At 37.7% G+C, this 17,343-nt stretch overlaps 2 protein-coding genes across 4 annotated transcripts in view; both read right to left on the bottom strand.

Moving 5' to 3' along the window:
- The window catches only part of HERC5 (HECT and RLD domain containing E3 ubiquitin protein ligase 5), a 55,672-nt gene extending 54,311 nt beyond the window's left edge, over positions 1-1,361 (bottom strand). The window contains exon 1 of the mRNA XM_037830239.1: positions 912-1,361. Coding sequence (XP_037686167.1) covers positions 912-1,164 — 253 coding nt within the window. The 5' untranslated portion in view covers positions 1,165-1,361. The remainder of the gene's footprint in view (positions 1-911) is intronic.
- A 3,135-nt stretch (positions 1,362-4,496) lies between these two features.
- Positions 4,497-17,343, bottom strand: part of HERC6 (HECT and RLD domain containing E3 ubiquitin protein ligase family member 6) — a 69,676-nt gene continuing 56,829 nt past the window's right edge. For 2 of the 3 annotated variants that reach the window (XM_037830236.1, XM_037830237.1), the window contains exons 18-23: positions 11,808-11,974; positions 9,614-9,680; positions 9,120-9,190; positions 7,048-7,231; positions 6,860-6,962; positions 4,497-5,484 (exon numbers count right to left, since the gene is read on the bottom strand). In XM_037830236.1, the coding sequence (XP_037686164.1) occupies positions 5,261-5,484; positions 6,860-6,962; positions 7,048-7,231; positions 9,120-9,190; positions 9,614-9,680; positions 11,808-11,974 (816 nt within the window). In that variant the 3' untranslated portion in view covers positions 4,497-5,260. The remainder of the gene's footprint in view (positions 5,485-6,859; positions 6,963-7,047; positions 7,232-9,119; positions 9,191-9,613; positions 9,681-11,807; positions 11,975-17,343) is intronic. The other variant, XM_037830238.1, reaches the window with a different exon arrangement.

The following is a 17,343-nucleotide window of genomic DNA, read 5'->3' as shown; positions in this document are numbered from 1 at the left end:
AACATCAACAAAAGGCAACATGGGAAAATTATTACAATATAAACAGTACATGATGGACAAAGCTATTTTTATTCAATATTCAAATAACTCTTCCAAGTAAATAAGGAAAAGAGTAACAGCTCAATTTTTTAAAAGCCAGGCAGATATGAAAAGGTAGATTACCAAGAAAAGAATGCTAGTGACGAAAAGAGAAGTGTAAAAGACACTCAAGTTCACTCAAGTTAAATGAGAAACAAACAACAGCAAGATATTATTTTTCCACCCATCAGATGGGTCAAATTTTAAAGATTACAAGTGTCGGAATTTATTTTTCCCAGCCTGTAAAATCGGAACCACAATATCTGACTGAATTCTGGAGAATTAAGGACCTTGAAGTTCAACTGAAAACAGTCTTTACGCTGCCCATAAATGTAAAATATTATGATTGCGAACAAGACAACTATGTTCCCAAAGGCTCACATCTTCAGAGCAGACGTTCTAAAAAGCAGTAAAAAAAAAATTTTTTTTTAAAAGAAACCAATATAAACACTAAGAAAGATGAAGATGCTGCCTGCATTCCTTTTCTCCCTTGGTGCCCCGTCAATTTGGAGAGGACGATGTGACTATTTCTAGTCAACATTCTGCAAACTGCGCAAACCAGGAACAGGGACAAGAGACACCTCAGGCGCGAAAGGGGCAAACGACCCAAGCCCGGACTGTTACCGCGGCAACCGGGTACGAATGCAGAGCCTGGTCCCCTTCTGAGCTTTCATTCCCGCGTGAAGGACCGCACACCCCAACTCCGGTTACTTTAAGAAGTGTCCGTGCTGGCCCCAGCCCAGGCAAGGCCCTCGACCGCACGCCTTCACAAGAACCCCCGACCCCAGGCGGGAAGGCCAAGAAGCGCCGCCGGTCCCCTTCACTCGACTTACTGGCGTCGCCGCATCCCGCCGACAGCTGGTGAACCTCGACGCCAGCCCCGCCACGCTCCAGCACAGCCAGGCGCCCCCGCGTGCAACAGATCTGGCGCGTCGTCTCTAGCCTCTTGGGCAAAGCGCTGCGGAGGCCCGCGGGGCTGGGAAAAAGCCAGAGCTCCGCGCTTGGGGACTCCATGGAGGCCCCGGGGTCCGGCTTGGGTTCCCGGAGCGCGCGGTCCCGCGAGCTTCTCCGCGACCTCCGTCCCATTGCGCCCGGCGCCGCTTTCCCGGGCTCCACGGACGCCCCTGCGGTCTCCGGTCCTTCGAGGGAAACCGAGGTACAGCTGGCCGCAGAGAAGAAGGTAAGGGGAAATGGACAATAGCTGAGCGCGTCCACTGCCCCGAGGCGTCGCGAGAGGAACTGACAGGCGGCGTAGGGCGCTGCTACTTAGAGCGCCCGCAGCCTCGCGTTCTCCCGCCCCTTTCCGCTGTTTGGGGACTGGGCGGACAGTTCAAGTGGGAAACGAAACTGATTTTTTCGTAAGGAGGCGGAATCGAAATAGAAAAGAAAAAAGTAAACTGAAAGAGAAACTGGCTTCAGAGGCAACAAAAGTAAACAGGTCGCGGAAGAGTAGGCAGGACTGAGAAAGTGTCCCCGAGGGCGCAGTGGTCACTGAAAAGAACTCCGGGACTGAATGGTCTTCGAAGAACACTGCAATTCCACTAGGAGGCGCCCTGGCACAGGCCGGTTTATGGAATTTCTAGAAAATATTGTGATAAAAGGACGCTAACGTTTGTTAAGCTTTCTATGCCAGGCTCAATCCACAAGATAGTAGTTAAGCTGAATAAGGGAGCTATGCAGTTAGTCCCTCCCCGCCCCCTGCCTCCACCCCTTGGTGCCTTAGCAACCAGTGACTGGTTTTCTGTCAATGTAGTTTTGCCTTTTCCAGAATTTCATAGAAATGTAATCATACAGTATGAGGTCTTTTATGTTTGGCTTTATTTTTTTTCCACTTAGCATAATGCCTTTGAGAGTCATCCTGTCTTTTTTTAAATCTGTACTTCCTTTCTTGTTATTGCTGTGTGGCATTCCATTATAGCAATATGCGACAGTGTTTATACCCATTTACCAATTGATGGACATTTCAGTTCTTTCCAGCTTTTGGCTACAATGAATAGCAGTGCTATTTTGAACAAGTCTTTGAGTGGACAAATAGAATTTTCATTTCTATTGGGTAATACCTAGAAGTGAAATTGCTGAGACATATGGGAAATGTATTCATATTTTTATAAGAAACAACCAAACTGTTTTCCAAAGTGGCTGTGCCATTTTGCATTCCCTGCAGCAGTGTGTGAGATTCCCTGTTGTTCCATATCCCCACACCCACACTTGGTATTTGTCAGTCTTTTTAATTTTAGCAATGGTGGTCTGTAGTGATATCTCATTGTAGTTTAAATTTGCATTTCTCAAATAACTAATGATGTTGACCATCTTTTCATGTGATTATTTGCTCTCTCTCTTTTTTGGTGAAATGTCTATTCAAGTTTTTTGTCCACTTATTGTCTTATTATCCAAGAATCTTTATATAATACATTAGAGTTCTTTATATGTTACACTTCACACCCTTTATTAAATAAATGTTTTGAACTGTGTTCTCCCTGTTTGTGGTTTGTCTTTTCATTTTATTATGTGTCTTTTGAAGAAATAACATTTTAAATTTTTATCAGGTTCAATTGATGAAGTTTTTTTTTTTTTTACCTATTTGTATTAGTCTCCTAGGGCTGCCGCAAGAAATTACCACAAACTTGGTGGCTTAAAACAACAGAAGTTTGTTCTGTCACAATTCTGGAGGCCAGAAGTCTAAAATCAAAGTTTTGTCAGGGCCACATTCCCTCCAAAATCTCTAGGAAAGAAAGCTTCCTTGCCTCTAACAGTTTCTGGTGACTCCTAGCATTCCTTGGATTGTGGTGATATAATTCCAACCTCTCCTTCTGTCTTCACATGAGCTTCTTCCCTGTGCCTTTAAGTCTTATCCCTCTCTTTTCTCTTAAAAGGACACAAGTCATTGGATCTAAGGCCAACCCTAAATCCAGCATGATTTTATCTAAAGATCCTTAAATTAATTACATCTGCAAAGACCCATTTCCAAATAAGGTCACATTCACAGGTACTGGGGCTTAGGACTTGGACATGTCTTTTGGGGGCACATGATTTAACTAATACAATAGTTCAGGCCTTTTGGGGTCCTATTTAAGAAATTTTTATATATTTTTTAGGATCAGATTATCAATTTCTACAAAACAGATGCTGAGATCTTCATTGGGATTGTATTAGAGCTAAAGATCAACTAGAGAATTGGTGGGCTAACAATATTGAGTCTTCCAGTCCATGAGCATGATATACCTCCATTATTTAAAGCTTCTTTCTTTCAGAAATATTTTATAGTTTTCAGTGAACAGTTGAGCACATTTTGTTAAATTTATCCTTAAGTATTTCTTATTTTATTGATGATATTGCAAATGGTCCTTTTTAAAATTTCATTTTATGGTTGTTGTTACTGAAAAGAAATACAATTGGTTTTTTTTATATTGACCTTGTATCCTATATGTTCTTTCTATGTTATTATTTCTAGTTTTTTCTTTTTTTTGGTAGATTCCTCAGAATTTTCTGTATAGACGATCATGCCACATACAAATAAGATAGTTTTAAATCCCTTCTTTTCAATCTTTATGTCTTTTCTTTCTTTTCCTTGCTTTATTATATAGACTATACCCCTAATGCAGTTTAAAGCTGTGAGAGTGAACATCCTTGTCTTGTTTCCAATCACAGTGGGGACAAGCCTTAGTCTTTCACCATTAACTATGAGGTTAGTGCTGGGCTTTCCATAGGTGCTCTTAATGAGGCTGAGAAACAGGAACCCCTTCTGTTTCTAGTTTGCTAAGAGTATTTATCATGAATTGGTATTGGATTTTGTCCAATGCTTAGTTCTGCAACTACTGAGGAAATCATACAATTTTTCTTTGTTCCATCTCTTTTTATATTGTCCATGGTAAAATAGAATTGACTGATTTTCAAATGCATTTCTGGGCTAAATTTCACTTGGTCATGATGTATTCTCCTCCCTCTCCTTCTGTTTTCTGGAAGAGTTTGTATAGAATTGGTAGTATTTCTTCATTAAATGTTTGGTAGAACTCACCCATTTGTTTTAAATAAAGTTATATTGGAGTTGAAAGGCCTAAAGAGCACAATCCAAAAGGTGCCTGGGGATCCCTAAGATTTCAGGATCACTCTTCCCTTTAAAATTCAGTAGAATAAATTTGGGCCTTCATTCCATTTTCTTGTAGAAACCAGACATGTCCAAAATAACTCTGAGGATTTGCTGGGGGCTGATGTTTCTATTAACCACCTCATACCCTAGTGTCCTTGTTCTTGTGGACTCTGTGCCTCTGCTCTGTGTCTTCCCTTGGGTGATTCCTGCCACTTTCCACATCAGACTTCAGGTGTACCCCGCCCCATATTCTTTCATTCCCCAAAGTATGGCTAACACAAGGCTCCTGTGTATGGTTTGGAGTAACAGTAGGCATTTATAGCATAGCTTAAAATTAAAATTTATTAAATATAACTGCTCCACAAAATTCACTGGCCATCTCCCACCAGGGTCACATCTCTCCATAAATTCAACAGATAGCCATGATGCTGAGACATACTTCATCCTCTTCACATTGCCCTAATTACAATTACCCAGAAGTTCCTGGGCTCAGTGTTAAACCAAAAAATGACATCTGCATTCCTGGGACAGAGAATTGCATACACATAATTATTTAATGAATTAATGAATCCCTTCATGTTTAGATTTGTCAAATAACTTATTGAGCAATATGCTAAAACCAAAGCTGTATAGACGTTCATGAATTTAAAATACATAAGCTACACATCTACATGCCACAAAAAACATAATGTTAAGGTGTTAGTTTATATTTTTGTTTATTTTATTCAAACTTTAACCTGTGTTTCATACTTATAGACAATGTTTATTAGATGTAGCATAATATATTTTTTAAAAGCTCTCAGCTTTTAATATTCACAAATTGTTTTTAAATGATAATTATTATTCAGGAAACAAGTCAATAAAAAGCAAACATTTAAATAGCAAGTTTAGGAATATAGGAATTGTTTCACATACTTTTGTTTAATAAAAAATATTATCCTTGCTTCATCATTTTATTGTTTATCCCAACATTTATCAACTAATCTTAACAAAAATTAATTAATCTCTTGTACTAATTAGATATAGGAAGAATAGAAAAATCCAAGGGTGAGGGGGCCTGAGAATCTGAGGCCTCACTGAGACTCTTAGAGATAATTATGGTGTAATCCTGGGTAAGACAAATCCTTTGTTGCTGTTGATGGCTATTTGAAGTGCTTCCTCTACTCTTTCCATTGTAGAATATTTGGGGAGATATAGGATGTTATGACACGTTACTGCTCTTGGGCAGTCATCTTCACTTAATGTTTCAGGACAGCGAAATACTATTCCCATTTCCTGCATACCTGTTACATGCATCCTATCACTTCCTGTAAGGAAAACTGGAAAGGAATAAAATTTAGTTAAGATATTTAATAGAAAGAGCAAACCTTAAAATTAAAAGTAGGAAATTAATCACTTTATTCAATAAAAATTTATTAAGTTCAGACAGGACTACACGGGGCCATGCAGAGTACAGAAAAATGATGACATTTGGTCACTATCCTCAATGAGTTCATGATCTAGTTGGGGTAAAAAAAATATACATGAAAGGGAAGTTTAACTTAGCTTAACAAGGAAGAATGAGATTAAGAACCTAATGAAGGGACTGAGACTCAGAGCAGGGAGAGAGACACCAGTTGGGATAGTTAGGGAGATTTCACAGAGGTCATACCTGGCTAGTTGCTAAAGGAGTGGAGTACATGGAGAGGCAGAGAGTAGTTGAGTGAGTGTCCAAGGCAGGGGAAAAGTCCAAGGAAAAGCCAGAAATGAGAAGGTATTAAGGTGAGCTCATTGAATATACAGACAATAGAATCATTGTGCTGTGGTAAGAGAGAATATTGGAAAGGTAGGTTGGGCTTATGGAAAGGCTTATGGAGTAATTGGAATGTCATATAACATCCTCAATAGGAACAAAAATAGCAAGAAGAAAGATTTGGTTTGTAACAGAAAATAAATATATTGAAATGAAAAAAAAAAAAAAAAAAAAAAAAAAAGAAGAAAGATTTGTACCTCAGAAGAGGTGATAAAATGGGATAAGAAGGTTAAAGAATAAGTCATTAAGTCTGTCCTTCTTAGGGTTCCCACCAAGAGAAGTTCTCATGCCAGGAGGTCAAGAGCCTGTCAGTTTCAAATTTTGAGTCTGACACTAACCAGCTGTCTGAAGATGGACAAGCTACTAAATGTTCCAAGCCTCTTTTTGTATGAAATGAGAAAAATTAATAATGCCTACCTCACAGGTTTGATATGAAGAAAATAGAGGTAACAGATAATAAACTAATCAGTACTGTGCCTGGCACAGAGTAAACATGCAATAAATGCTGTTATCATCATCAGTTGTCATTGCTATTACTATTTCTAATATCCTAATACCATAGGACTTATATAATTAAAGAAAGGTAGAGATGGGAGATAACAGGCTTGATTATGAGCCAACTGAAGTGAGAAAAGATGACGCGATCTAAAAACTGGAGGTGGATTATAATCAGCAACAAAAGAGGGGTAAATAGCAGTATCTTTATTATTATGAATATTTTACTGAGAAATAGGCTTCTGTAAGAGAAGGAACTGGTCTAGAAGACAGGGGATCTGGGTTCTAACCCTTGTTCTGTCATTAATATGTGTGACTCACCATTAATAATGGCTTCTTCACAAATAAAATATTTAACTTTTTAAAAGATACATAATTGTAGATCCATCTATTAATGTAATACTTACGGAGGAATTTTTTCTTTTCATCCAAAGTTAATTTGTGGAAAGCTTTCCAAAACATCAGTATAGTAGGATGTGATTTGTGGTATCCTTGGTCATACTTTGAGTTCTTGGGAAGAAGAGGGTGAAAATTGTTTTTTGGGGGGGAATATGTAGAAATTCAGAAAATATGAAGCATTTTAGGCCTTACCTACCTTTTCAAGTAGTTTCCAGTCATAATCAGTATTTCCAACTATTGCTGCTCTAAGTTCTTCAGGCTGAAAGTGTTCAAGTATCTCCTTGTTACAGACTCTGTAAAATCCTCTCTGAAATTCCTCATATAGTACCTTTACAGAGGTGTTGAAGATGTAATCGACACACTTAGAAACATAGTCTTTCCTTGAGGAAAGCAAAACAACAACAAACAAACAAACAAAAAATCAATGACATATTTTATCACTGACTAAAATATTCTCTACTTTGTCCTTTTACCATTTCTGTTGAGAAAGAAAAATAAATTATTTCTGCATAGTATACAACTCTGTACCATGCGGGGATATAAAAACAACTGGTCAGAGAGAAGGGACTTCAGAGAATAAAGCTGAGGGATTAAAACTTTGTTTTGCTCTCATTTTCCTCACCGCACCCAGGATGATTTTTAAAAACACTAATCTGAATATGTCATTCTCCTACTAAAACCTTTCAAAGTCTCCCCATTGCCGTAGGGTCAATTCCAAACCTCTTTAACAGAGATCAAAAACCCCTCCTCTATCTGAGCCTTGCCAGACTCAGCAGCTTCTTCCCACTTCCATTTTCATCTCCATCCTAATGCCTTACTGTCTCTTGCAGCTAAGCCACAGCATGCAGTGTTTCCTTTTTACCTGACAACTTCTATCATCCATCAACTCTCAATATGAACTTGACTGTATGAGGGTTGATCCTTCTGCCCTTCTCCCTCTCCCTTCTCACAACATTTGTCACTTTGTGGAAATTATTTCTCCACTACCTGGTGAATTTCTTGATGGCAGGGACTGTGTCTTCTTATTCCACATTGTATTTAACATACTACGTGACCTAAAGTATATGTGCAATGAACACCGTCAAGAACATGCAAATGAACATGCAAATGAACACCCAGGTCAGGACAGCAATAGCTATCCCTGGGTTGACCCCAATTCAGAAAGACTATCTGCTGCACCAGGCCATTCATTCCATTAGATTTCCTTCATCTCACAATCTTATCACACAGTGTAGCAAGAGGAAAATGGTGTGTGAAGGTTTACATTATTAGACAGCCAGAACATCATCATAATCTCCCCACTGAAGCTACACATGCCTTGACAAGCTAAGGGAGCCAGAATGGCCTTATTTACATGGCTGCCCTAACAACACTGGCCAAAAAAATATAGCTTCACCCAGGTTTGTTCTTTTCTGAAAATCAAAAGCTCTTCTTACACATTAGGCAACTTGCTTAAGAATTTATTTATTGAACATTTGCATTCTGGCCTCTTCATCTCATAAGCCGTGTATGGTCAGTCAACATACAAATTCGTATATACACGCAGACATTGAATACAGGCAATCACAGGAAACAAACAAAAACCCAACATAACAGAGAATTTATGTAATTTATTTCAATTTACCACATTTAATCTGGAACCACTAAGAGTAGAAAACAACCACACCTTGATTGCTAGATACTGAGATGGGTCTTGTTTTCCTTCTTATGTTTCAATCATAACATGTAAAGTTTGAGCTCAGAAATGTATTGTGGCCTGGATTGAATTTTATTCATGTATATCTTTAGGTATATGCATATATATTTATTGAGGTTCATGTATTTTAAATATAAACTCTTCTCAATGTTGATCTCTCTCTCTAACCATGAAATCCCCAAATCTGTCATTCCTGACCTATGGAGGCCAGTTGACCTGGCACTTGATGCATGGTGTGATGGAGTGAAGACTAAACAAACAGGAATAGGAATAAAGATCCTTCTTCCACTTCTCTTACCCTCCCTCCTTCCACCTACTCTCCATTCTTCTTCGTCCATTCATTCATCCACATTCATCCACCCAACTCACCAATCAGTATTTACTGGACTTATATGATCATTAATAAAAACTGCTGCAAAGGAAACATTTAATCTTTACCCTTTCTCCCCTTTTCTTACCCAATAAGCTTTTAGTCTTTCTGAAAGATGAGTAACTGAAATGGTATTCTGAGAAGCAAAAATACATTTATAAAGTCTAGTGATATAAACATTTTATGTATATTCAAAACTTACTTGTTGGTTTGGTCCACAGGTATGGAGATCCCATTTGGAATTAAATCAACATCATTTTGGTCCCAATGTATCTGTAACCATAGTGTATTCAGGTACCAAGCATGAAAGTCTGAATAATCAATCATCTCTAATACCATTATTGCCAGTGCATTTTCCCCATAGAATTTAAAATAACAGGGAGCTATATATTTATTCAGTTCAGCCTTTTTACAGATCATCTTACTCTAATACATGCTGCACATTGTTTTTAGGCATAAATTATTCAGTTTAGTTAATTATATTGTTCACATTAATTGAACAACTGTTATATCTTCACTTCAGTTGAAAGTATATGGAAATAGTTGTCAAATGAAGAAGGGATGGGGAATGTCCTGCAGTACAGAAATAAAAGACCCCTGAAAAAAAAGGATCCCACCTTTAAAATACAATAGTAAGAATTACTTTTAAAAAACAGATTAAAGCTAAATTATAATCTGGCTTTCATTAATACTCACAGAGAAATGTATATAAAGTTCTTCTCCAATGTCATCAGCTTCATCATTTAGAACTTCTTGCAAACTCCTAATGAAAATTTTGGTTTAAAAAATTATATCTATTGATCTCATAAAATGTTTAAAGTAATGTTCTTTGGAAAAAATTTCAAACAGTATAGAAATGTAAAAAATGCAATGTAAATTTCCTCTTCTCCACTTTCCGCACCCTCTACCTAGAGTAAACTTCTGATTACGCTTTGATTTGTCGTACCACTGCTACCACTTAGACACTGCTGTGTCTTTGTGGAAATTACAAAAAGGCCTCCCTTCCGCTAGACAAGTGATTTTCAACCAGGAGTGATTTTGACCTCCAGGGGTCATCTGGCAAAATCTGGAGACATTTGTAGTTGTTGCAAGTGGTGGAGAGGGGATGCTGTTGGGATCTAGTGAGTAGTGTCCACAAATGCTGCTAAACTCCTACAATGCCCAAGACAGCCCCCACAGCAAAGAATGATCTGGTGCAAAATGTCAATGTTGCCGAGGTTAAGAAACCCTATGCTAGACTGTCAGGGCACAAGTGTAAGTTTGCCAGTTTATTTTTCCGCTAATAATACATGAGAACACAGAGTCCTTTTCCCTAGTCTGTTGCCAATACTATAACTTATGAAAAACTTTTTAACAGTGCTCAATCTGTAAGCAGAAACATGACATCTCATTTGCATTTGTATTTCCAAGTGAGGTTGAGCTTATTTTCATTTTTTGATTAGCCATATGTATGTGTACATATATATACAGCTGTGTGTATATATGGGTGTTTGTATATGTAGGTGTATGCATATATTTAGTTTTATATAGCCATATATATTTACATGTGTGATGACACACATATATATTTATGCATCAGAGATACTAACCTTTGTCTATCATGCATGTTGCCAGTATTTTCCTGACCAGATATAGTTTGCTTTTTAACTTAGAACAAGTACTCTTTTTAAAAAAATGTTTTATTTTTAAATAACTTCAAACTTACAGGTCAGTTGCAAAAACAATACAAACCCCATACACTGAACTCCAACAGAAACCCAAAGGCACCAACTTTTAAGGTTTTGCAACATTCGCTGTATCATTCTATCTTTCTGTCTATCTTTCTATTTTCTGAACATTTGAAAGTTGGTTATATACAGTGTGCTCCTTGAACACTTACTACTGACGTGTACATTTCCTAAGAACAAAGATATTCAGTTATGTAATCATCTTAAATACAGTTATCAAGTTCAAGAAATTTAACATGGATATAAAGCTTGCAGTCTATATCCCAATTTTTTCATATGTCCCAATAATGTCCTTTTGGGCATTTTCTCTTCCATTATTAGATCCAGTCCAGGATCATGTATAGATTTAGTTGTAATTGTCTCTTTAGTCTCTCTCTCTTTAAATTGCATCCCCAAGAGAGAATACCTTTTCTCAATTTAGGCAGGAAAATAAGATGGAAAAGAATCCCTAATGTATTATAAATAATAATACAAAGGGATAATAAGATAGACTTTCCCATATCAACCACTCCCAACCATATAATTCAGTGGGATTAATCACACTTATGATGTTGGCTACCCTTGCCAGCATCCATTACTGGAAATTTCCTGTCACTCCAAATAGAAACCTGTACCTATTGTGCATTAACTCCTCCTTCTCCCTCCTCTCCTGACCCAGTAACCTGTATTATCGTTTTTTTCTCTATGAATTTGCATATTCTAGCTATTTAATATAAGTGGAATCATATAATATCTGTCCCTTTGTGTCTGACATTTTATTCCATCTGATGTCTTCAAGAGAACAAGTATTCTCCAACACTTAAAAAATTAAGTTGATGACATGCTGAAACATTTAAACTAAGCATGCATTCTCACTAAAGATATCTTGTACTGTTCAAAGTAACTGTTTGCCCCTGGATAAATTTAAGGGACTGACCCATAGCTCTGTTTATTGTACTGGTTGATAATTAGAGGAGCACTCAGCTTCTCTTCATTTTTGAAGTTTTACTATTTTAAAAGTCATGATAAAATTCACATACATCTAAAGTGCATCCATTTACTGAAATTGAAGACCTTGTCTGTGTGCATGTGTGTGTGTATGACATTTCTTTATGCCTAAACATAAATATTTATACCTGAGGCTTATGAGGTGTGGTCCTGGAAAAGCAATTATATTTACTTACTTTCCCAAAAGAGGACTCAGTTCTTTTAAATCTTCAAATGACGGCTTTTGGCCCAGGAGTTTCTTAAACAGAGCCAGGGGGAAAGGAAGATTGGCAACATTTAAATTGAGTAGGGAGAGTCCACACAGTATCCCCAAGAGGAAATATCTCTTCTTCTCAAATTTAGGCTGGAAAAGGAGATGGGAAAGAATCCCTAATGTATTATAAATAATAATACAAAAGGATAATAAATTAGTAAGATCTTTTTTGTCGTCTTTTCTAAAAGTCACAAATTAGAAACAAAATGAGCTTCAGGAAAATAAAATTTTGAGGCTCTTAAACAGGTTACAATACAATTTAAATTTCTTCCATAGTTTTAATTACAAATTAATGGTTCAGAACTCAAAATGGATCAAAGACCTAAATATGAGAACCAGAACTAACAAACTCCTAGAAGAAAATATAGGAAAGATCTTCAGGACCTTGTGTTACACAATGGTTTCTTATACTTTATACTCAAAGCACAAGCAACAGAAGAAAAAATAGATGAATGGGCCCTCATTAAAATTAAAAACTTTTGTGCACCAAGGACTTTATCATAAAAATATTTGGAAACCACATGTTAAATAAGGATTTAATATCCAGCATATATAAACAAACCCTAGAATTCAACAATAAAAAGACAACCCATTTTAAAAATGGGCAAAAGAATCTAATAGACATTTCTCCAAAGAAGATATGCAGATGGACAAAAACCACAAGAAAAGATGCTCAATATTGTTACCCACTAGGGAAATGCAAATCAAAACCACAATGAAATGCCATTTCACTCCCACTAGAATGGCTACTATTTTTTAAAAAAAGAAGGAAAATTACAAGTGTTGGCGATGATGTGGAGAAATAGGGACACACATTCATTCTTGGTGGGAATGTAAAATGGTGCAGCTGCTGTGGAAGAAAGTCCAGTGGTTCCCTCAGAAAGTTAAGTCCAGAATTACCATGGGACTCAGTAATCTCACTTCTAGGAATATATCCAAAATATTTGAAAACAGGGACTCGAACAGATATTTGCACACTGCTGTTCATAGTGGCATCATTCACAATTGCCAAAAGATGGAATCAACTCAAGTGTCCATCAACCGATGAATGGATAAATAAAATGTGATGTATACATACAATGGATTATTCAACAGTACATAGGGATGAAGTCCTGAAGCACACAAAACATGGATGAAACTTAAGGACATCATGTTGAGTAAAATAAACCAGACAAAAAAGGACAACTATTGTATGCAACTATTGTATGATCGCACTGATATGAAATAATTAGAATAAGCAAATTCATAGAGTCAGAAACTAGAATGTTGGTTACCGGGGCCCAGGGTAGGGACACTGAATGGGGAGTTAATGATTAAATTGTACAGTGTTTTCATTTGGGTGGATAGTAAAGTTTTGATAATGGATGGTGGTGATGGTAGCACAACAATGTGAATGTTAGCACTGAATATTATATGTGACTATGGTCAAAAGGGGAAATTTCAGGTTGGATCTACGTTACCAAAATAAAAATTAAAAAAAAAAAACAAAAAACAAGATTGTGTAACACAGTGAACCCCATTGTAAATGAAGGACTACAGTTAATAGTACAATTATAAAAATGTTCTTTAATTGTAATGAAACACTAATGTTCATGAAACATTAATGCAAGGTGTTAATAATATGGTGGTACATGGGAACTCTGTATTTTATGCATTATTTTTCTGGAAACCTAAAAAAACATGAAAAAAAGTAATGGCAAATACATTTATTTTTTGTTACTGATAGCAAATCTGGAGTATAAAAAATATACTCAGCTTTCCTTAGAAATTTCCTTCAAATTCATATAGAAAAACAAGAAAGTATCTACACTTTCAATAGGTGCCAGGCATGTTAGGTGAAAGTCAGATAAGTCGTGCTGCCTTCAACAATGCAGCCTGCAACCTTGGCATGCTCACAGGTAGAAGCATTTGGGTGAGGGAGGGTGACTAATGCTGCTGACAGTGAAAGCAGATGGAAGAAAGAAGGGAAGAGCCTTGATGAAGTTTGCTTTACTTTGTAGTCATGGATGAGAGAAAATACTGGCAACGTCTGTACAAACTCTCACTACCGTCCAGCAGAGAGATCCCTAGCCTGAAAATAGTGAGATCTGGATTCAGTACTAGCCCTGATGTTAGTAGCTGCATGACCTAGGGCCACTCACGTAAAATATTCTATGCTTCATTCTACTTGCCCTATTTACTTCTTAGAGTTACAGTGAGAATAAACATTAAAAATACATTTGGATTTGAAAATGAGTGAAAACTACAAGTAATTTCCAAAGATGGCCTCCCTAACCTAATCCAGCCTTTTCCCCAAGATTTGTAATGTGCCCCCAGATTCCAGTCCATTTTATCTCTTCAGTAAGCCATCCAAAAATCAGACTCATTTTTGTCTCTGTTCTATTTTCTATCCAGCAGCAAAGCATAATTCTTATGTATAAGAGCTTTGGGATCAGACGGCCCTGAATTCAAACCCTGGCTTAGTCACTTGCTTGTTGTATCTTCTCCAGCAATTTATTTTACTCTATCTGAGCCTCAGTTGCTTCATCTGTTAAACAGGAATAAACCACCTACCTCATAGTGTTGATGCAAGGTTTATTCCACCACCACCACCACCACCCACGATTCTACACTCACATGTCTTTGACCCATTTCGTCCCTATCCTTCAATACCATCCTCAGGTATCCCCTTCTCCATGACATTGTCCCAACCACTTCATTCATCCTTGATTTCTTTCTGTCCTAATTAAGAACCCCTTGAATTTGTATAGTGCCACCTTAAAGTTTTCATGATGCTTTCATACTTTCACATACCTTATCTTGTTTTATTCTCTCAATCATGAAGAGCAGAAATTATGATGTTCATTTTATAGGTGAAAAAACTGAAAACTCAGGTGAAATGACTTGCCCACAACCACTCAAAACTAGAACTCTGGGCTTTTGATCCCACACCAGGGCTTCTTTCCCTACTGTGCCATGTTTCCCAAAAACCATTACACGTAAATAGGACAAGCCATAATTTGGAGTAAAGTTGCTGGTATTTTAGTCTTATTATTCTATCTGCATATGTAAAAGCTTCAGGAGGAAAGGAATTGTGTCTTAAACTGATTTGAATATGTCACATATTTAATACAACATGGATCCTCAAGAAACATTCAATAAATGCTTGTTGATTGATAAAAATATAACAATTGGCACATCTTAGCCTTTCCTATCTTTTAAGGGTTTATTCTTTCTCAGAAAGATACCAAACACTTTTCAGTATTTTTTCACACCCATTCATGTTTCTCCCCTTTCTTCCCCTATCTCCCCTTTCTCCACCTTTTGTCCTTTCTGGATTCCAAATCTCCACCATGTCATTTGAAAGAACATTTAGAAGTCTATGGGAAAGGGGGCCAAAAAATAGAAGTTCAACATGTGATTCTCTTTGGAACTATTTGCTTGCTCTGTTTTACTAATAGAGAAATGAAGACAAGTACTTTATTACTTTAAGGAAGAAAATGTTTACATTTCAGAGAGCTTTATAAAAAAAAATCATTAAAGAAATTAATCACCTTCTTAGAATTGGAGATTATTTCTAGGATTCTATCAATAATTTCTCTCCTTATTTGAAAATAATCTAGATTAGTTCTCAAAATCTGACAAACACCCCCAATATCCATCAAGAGGAGACTGGATGAACAAATTGTAGTATATTCACACAATGGAATACTACTCTGCAATAAAAAGGAATGAACTGGGGTGGGGGCGAGATGGTGGAGTGGTGAGGTGTGGGTTTTAGTTACTCCCCTGAGGCAGTTGGTAGATAGCCAGGAACTGTGTGGAACAGGCACCGCAAAGGAATGTGAGATTGGACACACATCATACAACACTCATGAGTGCATGGAGCAGCTGAGATCAGTGAAATCTGTGAGTTCTCACTGCCAGGGGGCCCATGCCCCTCCCTGCCAGGCACAACAGACTGTTTTGTGGCTAGTCTCCAGAGGGAGGAGGGGCCCTCAGTGCTGGGAACGAGGAGGGAGAACTGCATTTACAGAACTGATTAACAAACTCAGACCACTAAACAGAAACTCCAACCATAGATAAACTGAGACCAGAAACCAGAGAATCTGGGAGCAGTTAACCCAGTGGAGACGGGATAGAGCTAGCAAAAACTGCAAAAACAAACAAACAAACAACAAAAAAAAAAACCACAGACACACAAAAACAAAAATAAAAACAGAGACTTTTGGAGTTGGGGGTGAACATAATATGGAGAAGGGCTGGGCTGAAACAGAATCAGGCACATATGCAAACCCAGAGGGCCAGGGCCCTTCTCTGAGAAGTGGATTTTTCTGGTTTCTTGATTGTTCCTCAGTTGCTCTCTAACACCTTGTCTTTTTGCATTTCAATAGCCCATCAGAACTGCAAGGACTGAATTAAAGCGCTTTTCTTTAAATAGTCTGTACTGGGCCTTTCTTTTTCTTTTTTCTTTCTTCTTTTTTTTAAAATCTTTTCCTCCTTTTTTCAAAATAATTATTCTAAGGAGCCCATTACAGAAAGCCTCAAAGACTTGCAATTTGGGCCCAGGCAACAGCAGAGCTAAGACAGCTCTGAGGCACAAAGCAATAAGTCTAGTGGGGGAGAAAATTCACTCAAGACCGAAACTTCCACAAGGAAAGGGGACTGTGGCCCAGCTCCAGTGGCAGTCCTCCTTTGGGGAGCTCAGACCCTAGGGGCTGGAATTCAGAAACCAGCTTCAGTCAGCCGTGCCCCTGACAGGATAATGGTCACCAGGAGAATTAAAGGCTCCATATTTCCTCACACTGGTGGGGGAGCTGCAGGCTGGCAAGTGCCACCTGCTGGACAGCATAGGAAAAGTACAGAATATAAAAGCCTCACAGGAGGGTCTCATTCTCAAGGAAACTCCACACCCTCCTTCTGAGACCTGGGCCTCTCTGGACTAGCAAAACCTGACTGGGGTTGACAATATCTGAGAAGACCCTCTCACAAAAAGGCTACATAGAGGCAGGTCAAAAAAACAGAAAAAAAAGAGGTGAAAAATTCCAATCAACTAAATAGAAACCTAAGTTAGAGGCCTAGAATAAGCTGAACTGAACACCAAAGGTCAGAGAACAAAGCCAACCAACAAGAAAACCCTAGGTAAAAAGAGTGAAAATGAGCTCCAGAATAAACTAATCAAGTAAGCCATATGCCTAGACAGTTCAAGATAATGAGCCATACTAGGAAACACAAAAATATGGATCAGCCAAAGGAAGAAACTAATGGTTCAACCAAGATACAGGAGTTGAGGCAACTAATGCTAAATCAATTCAGTGAACTGAAGGAAGAACTAATTAAAGATGTTCAAACAAATCTCCTAAATCAATTCAAAAATCAAGTCACTGAACTGAGGGAAGATATAGCAAAAGAGATGAAGGATATATGGAAGACACTGGATGACCACAAAGAAGAATTCATAAACTTGAAAAAACAAATGG

The sequence above is a fragment of the Choloepus didactylus genome, chromosome 3 (assembly GCF_015220235.1).
Source record: "Choloepus didactylus isolate mChoDid1 chromosome 3, mChoDid1.pri, whole genome shotgun sequence".
Classification (NCBI taxonomy): Eukaryota; Metazoa; Chordata; class Mammalia; order Pilosa; family Megalonychidae; genus Choloepus; species Choloepus didactylus.
This window is presented reverse-complemented; position numbering and strand designations above follow the sequence as displayed.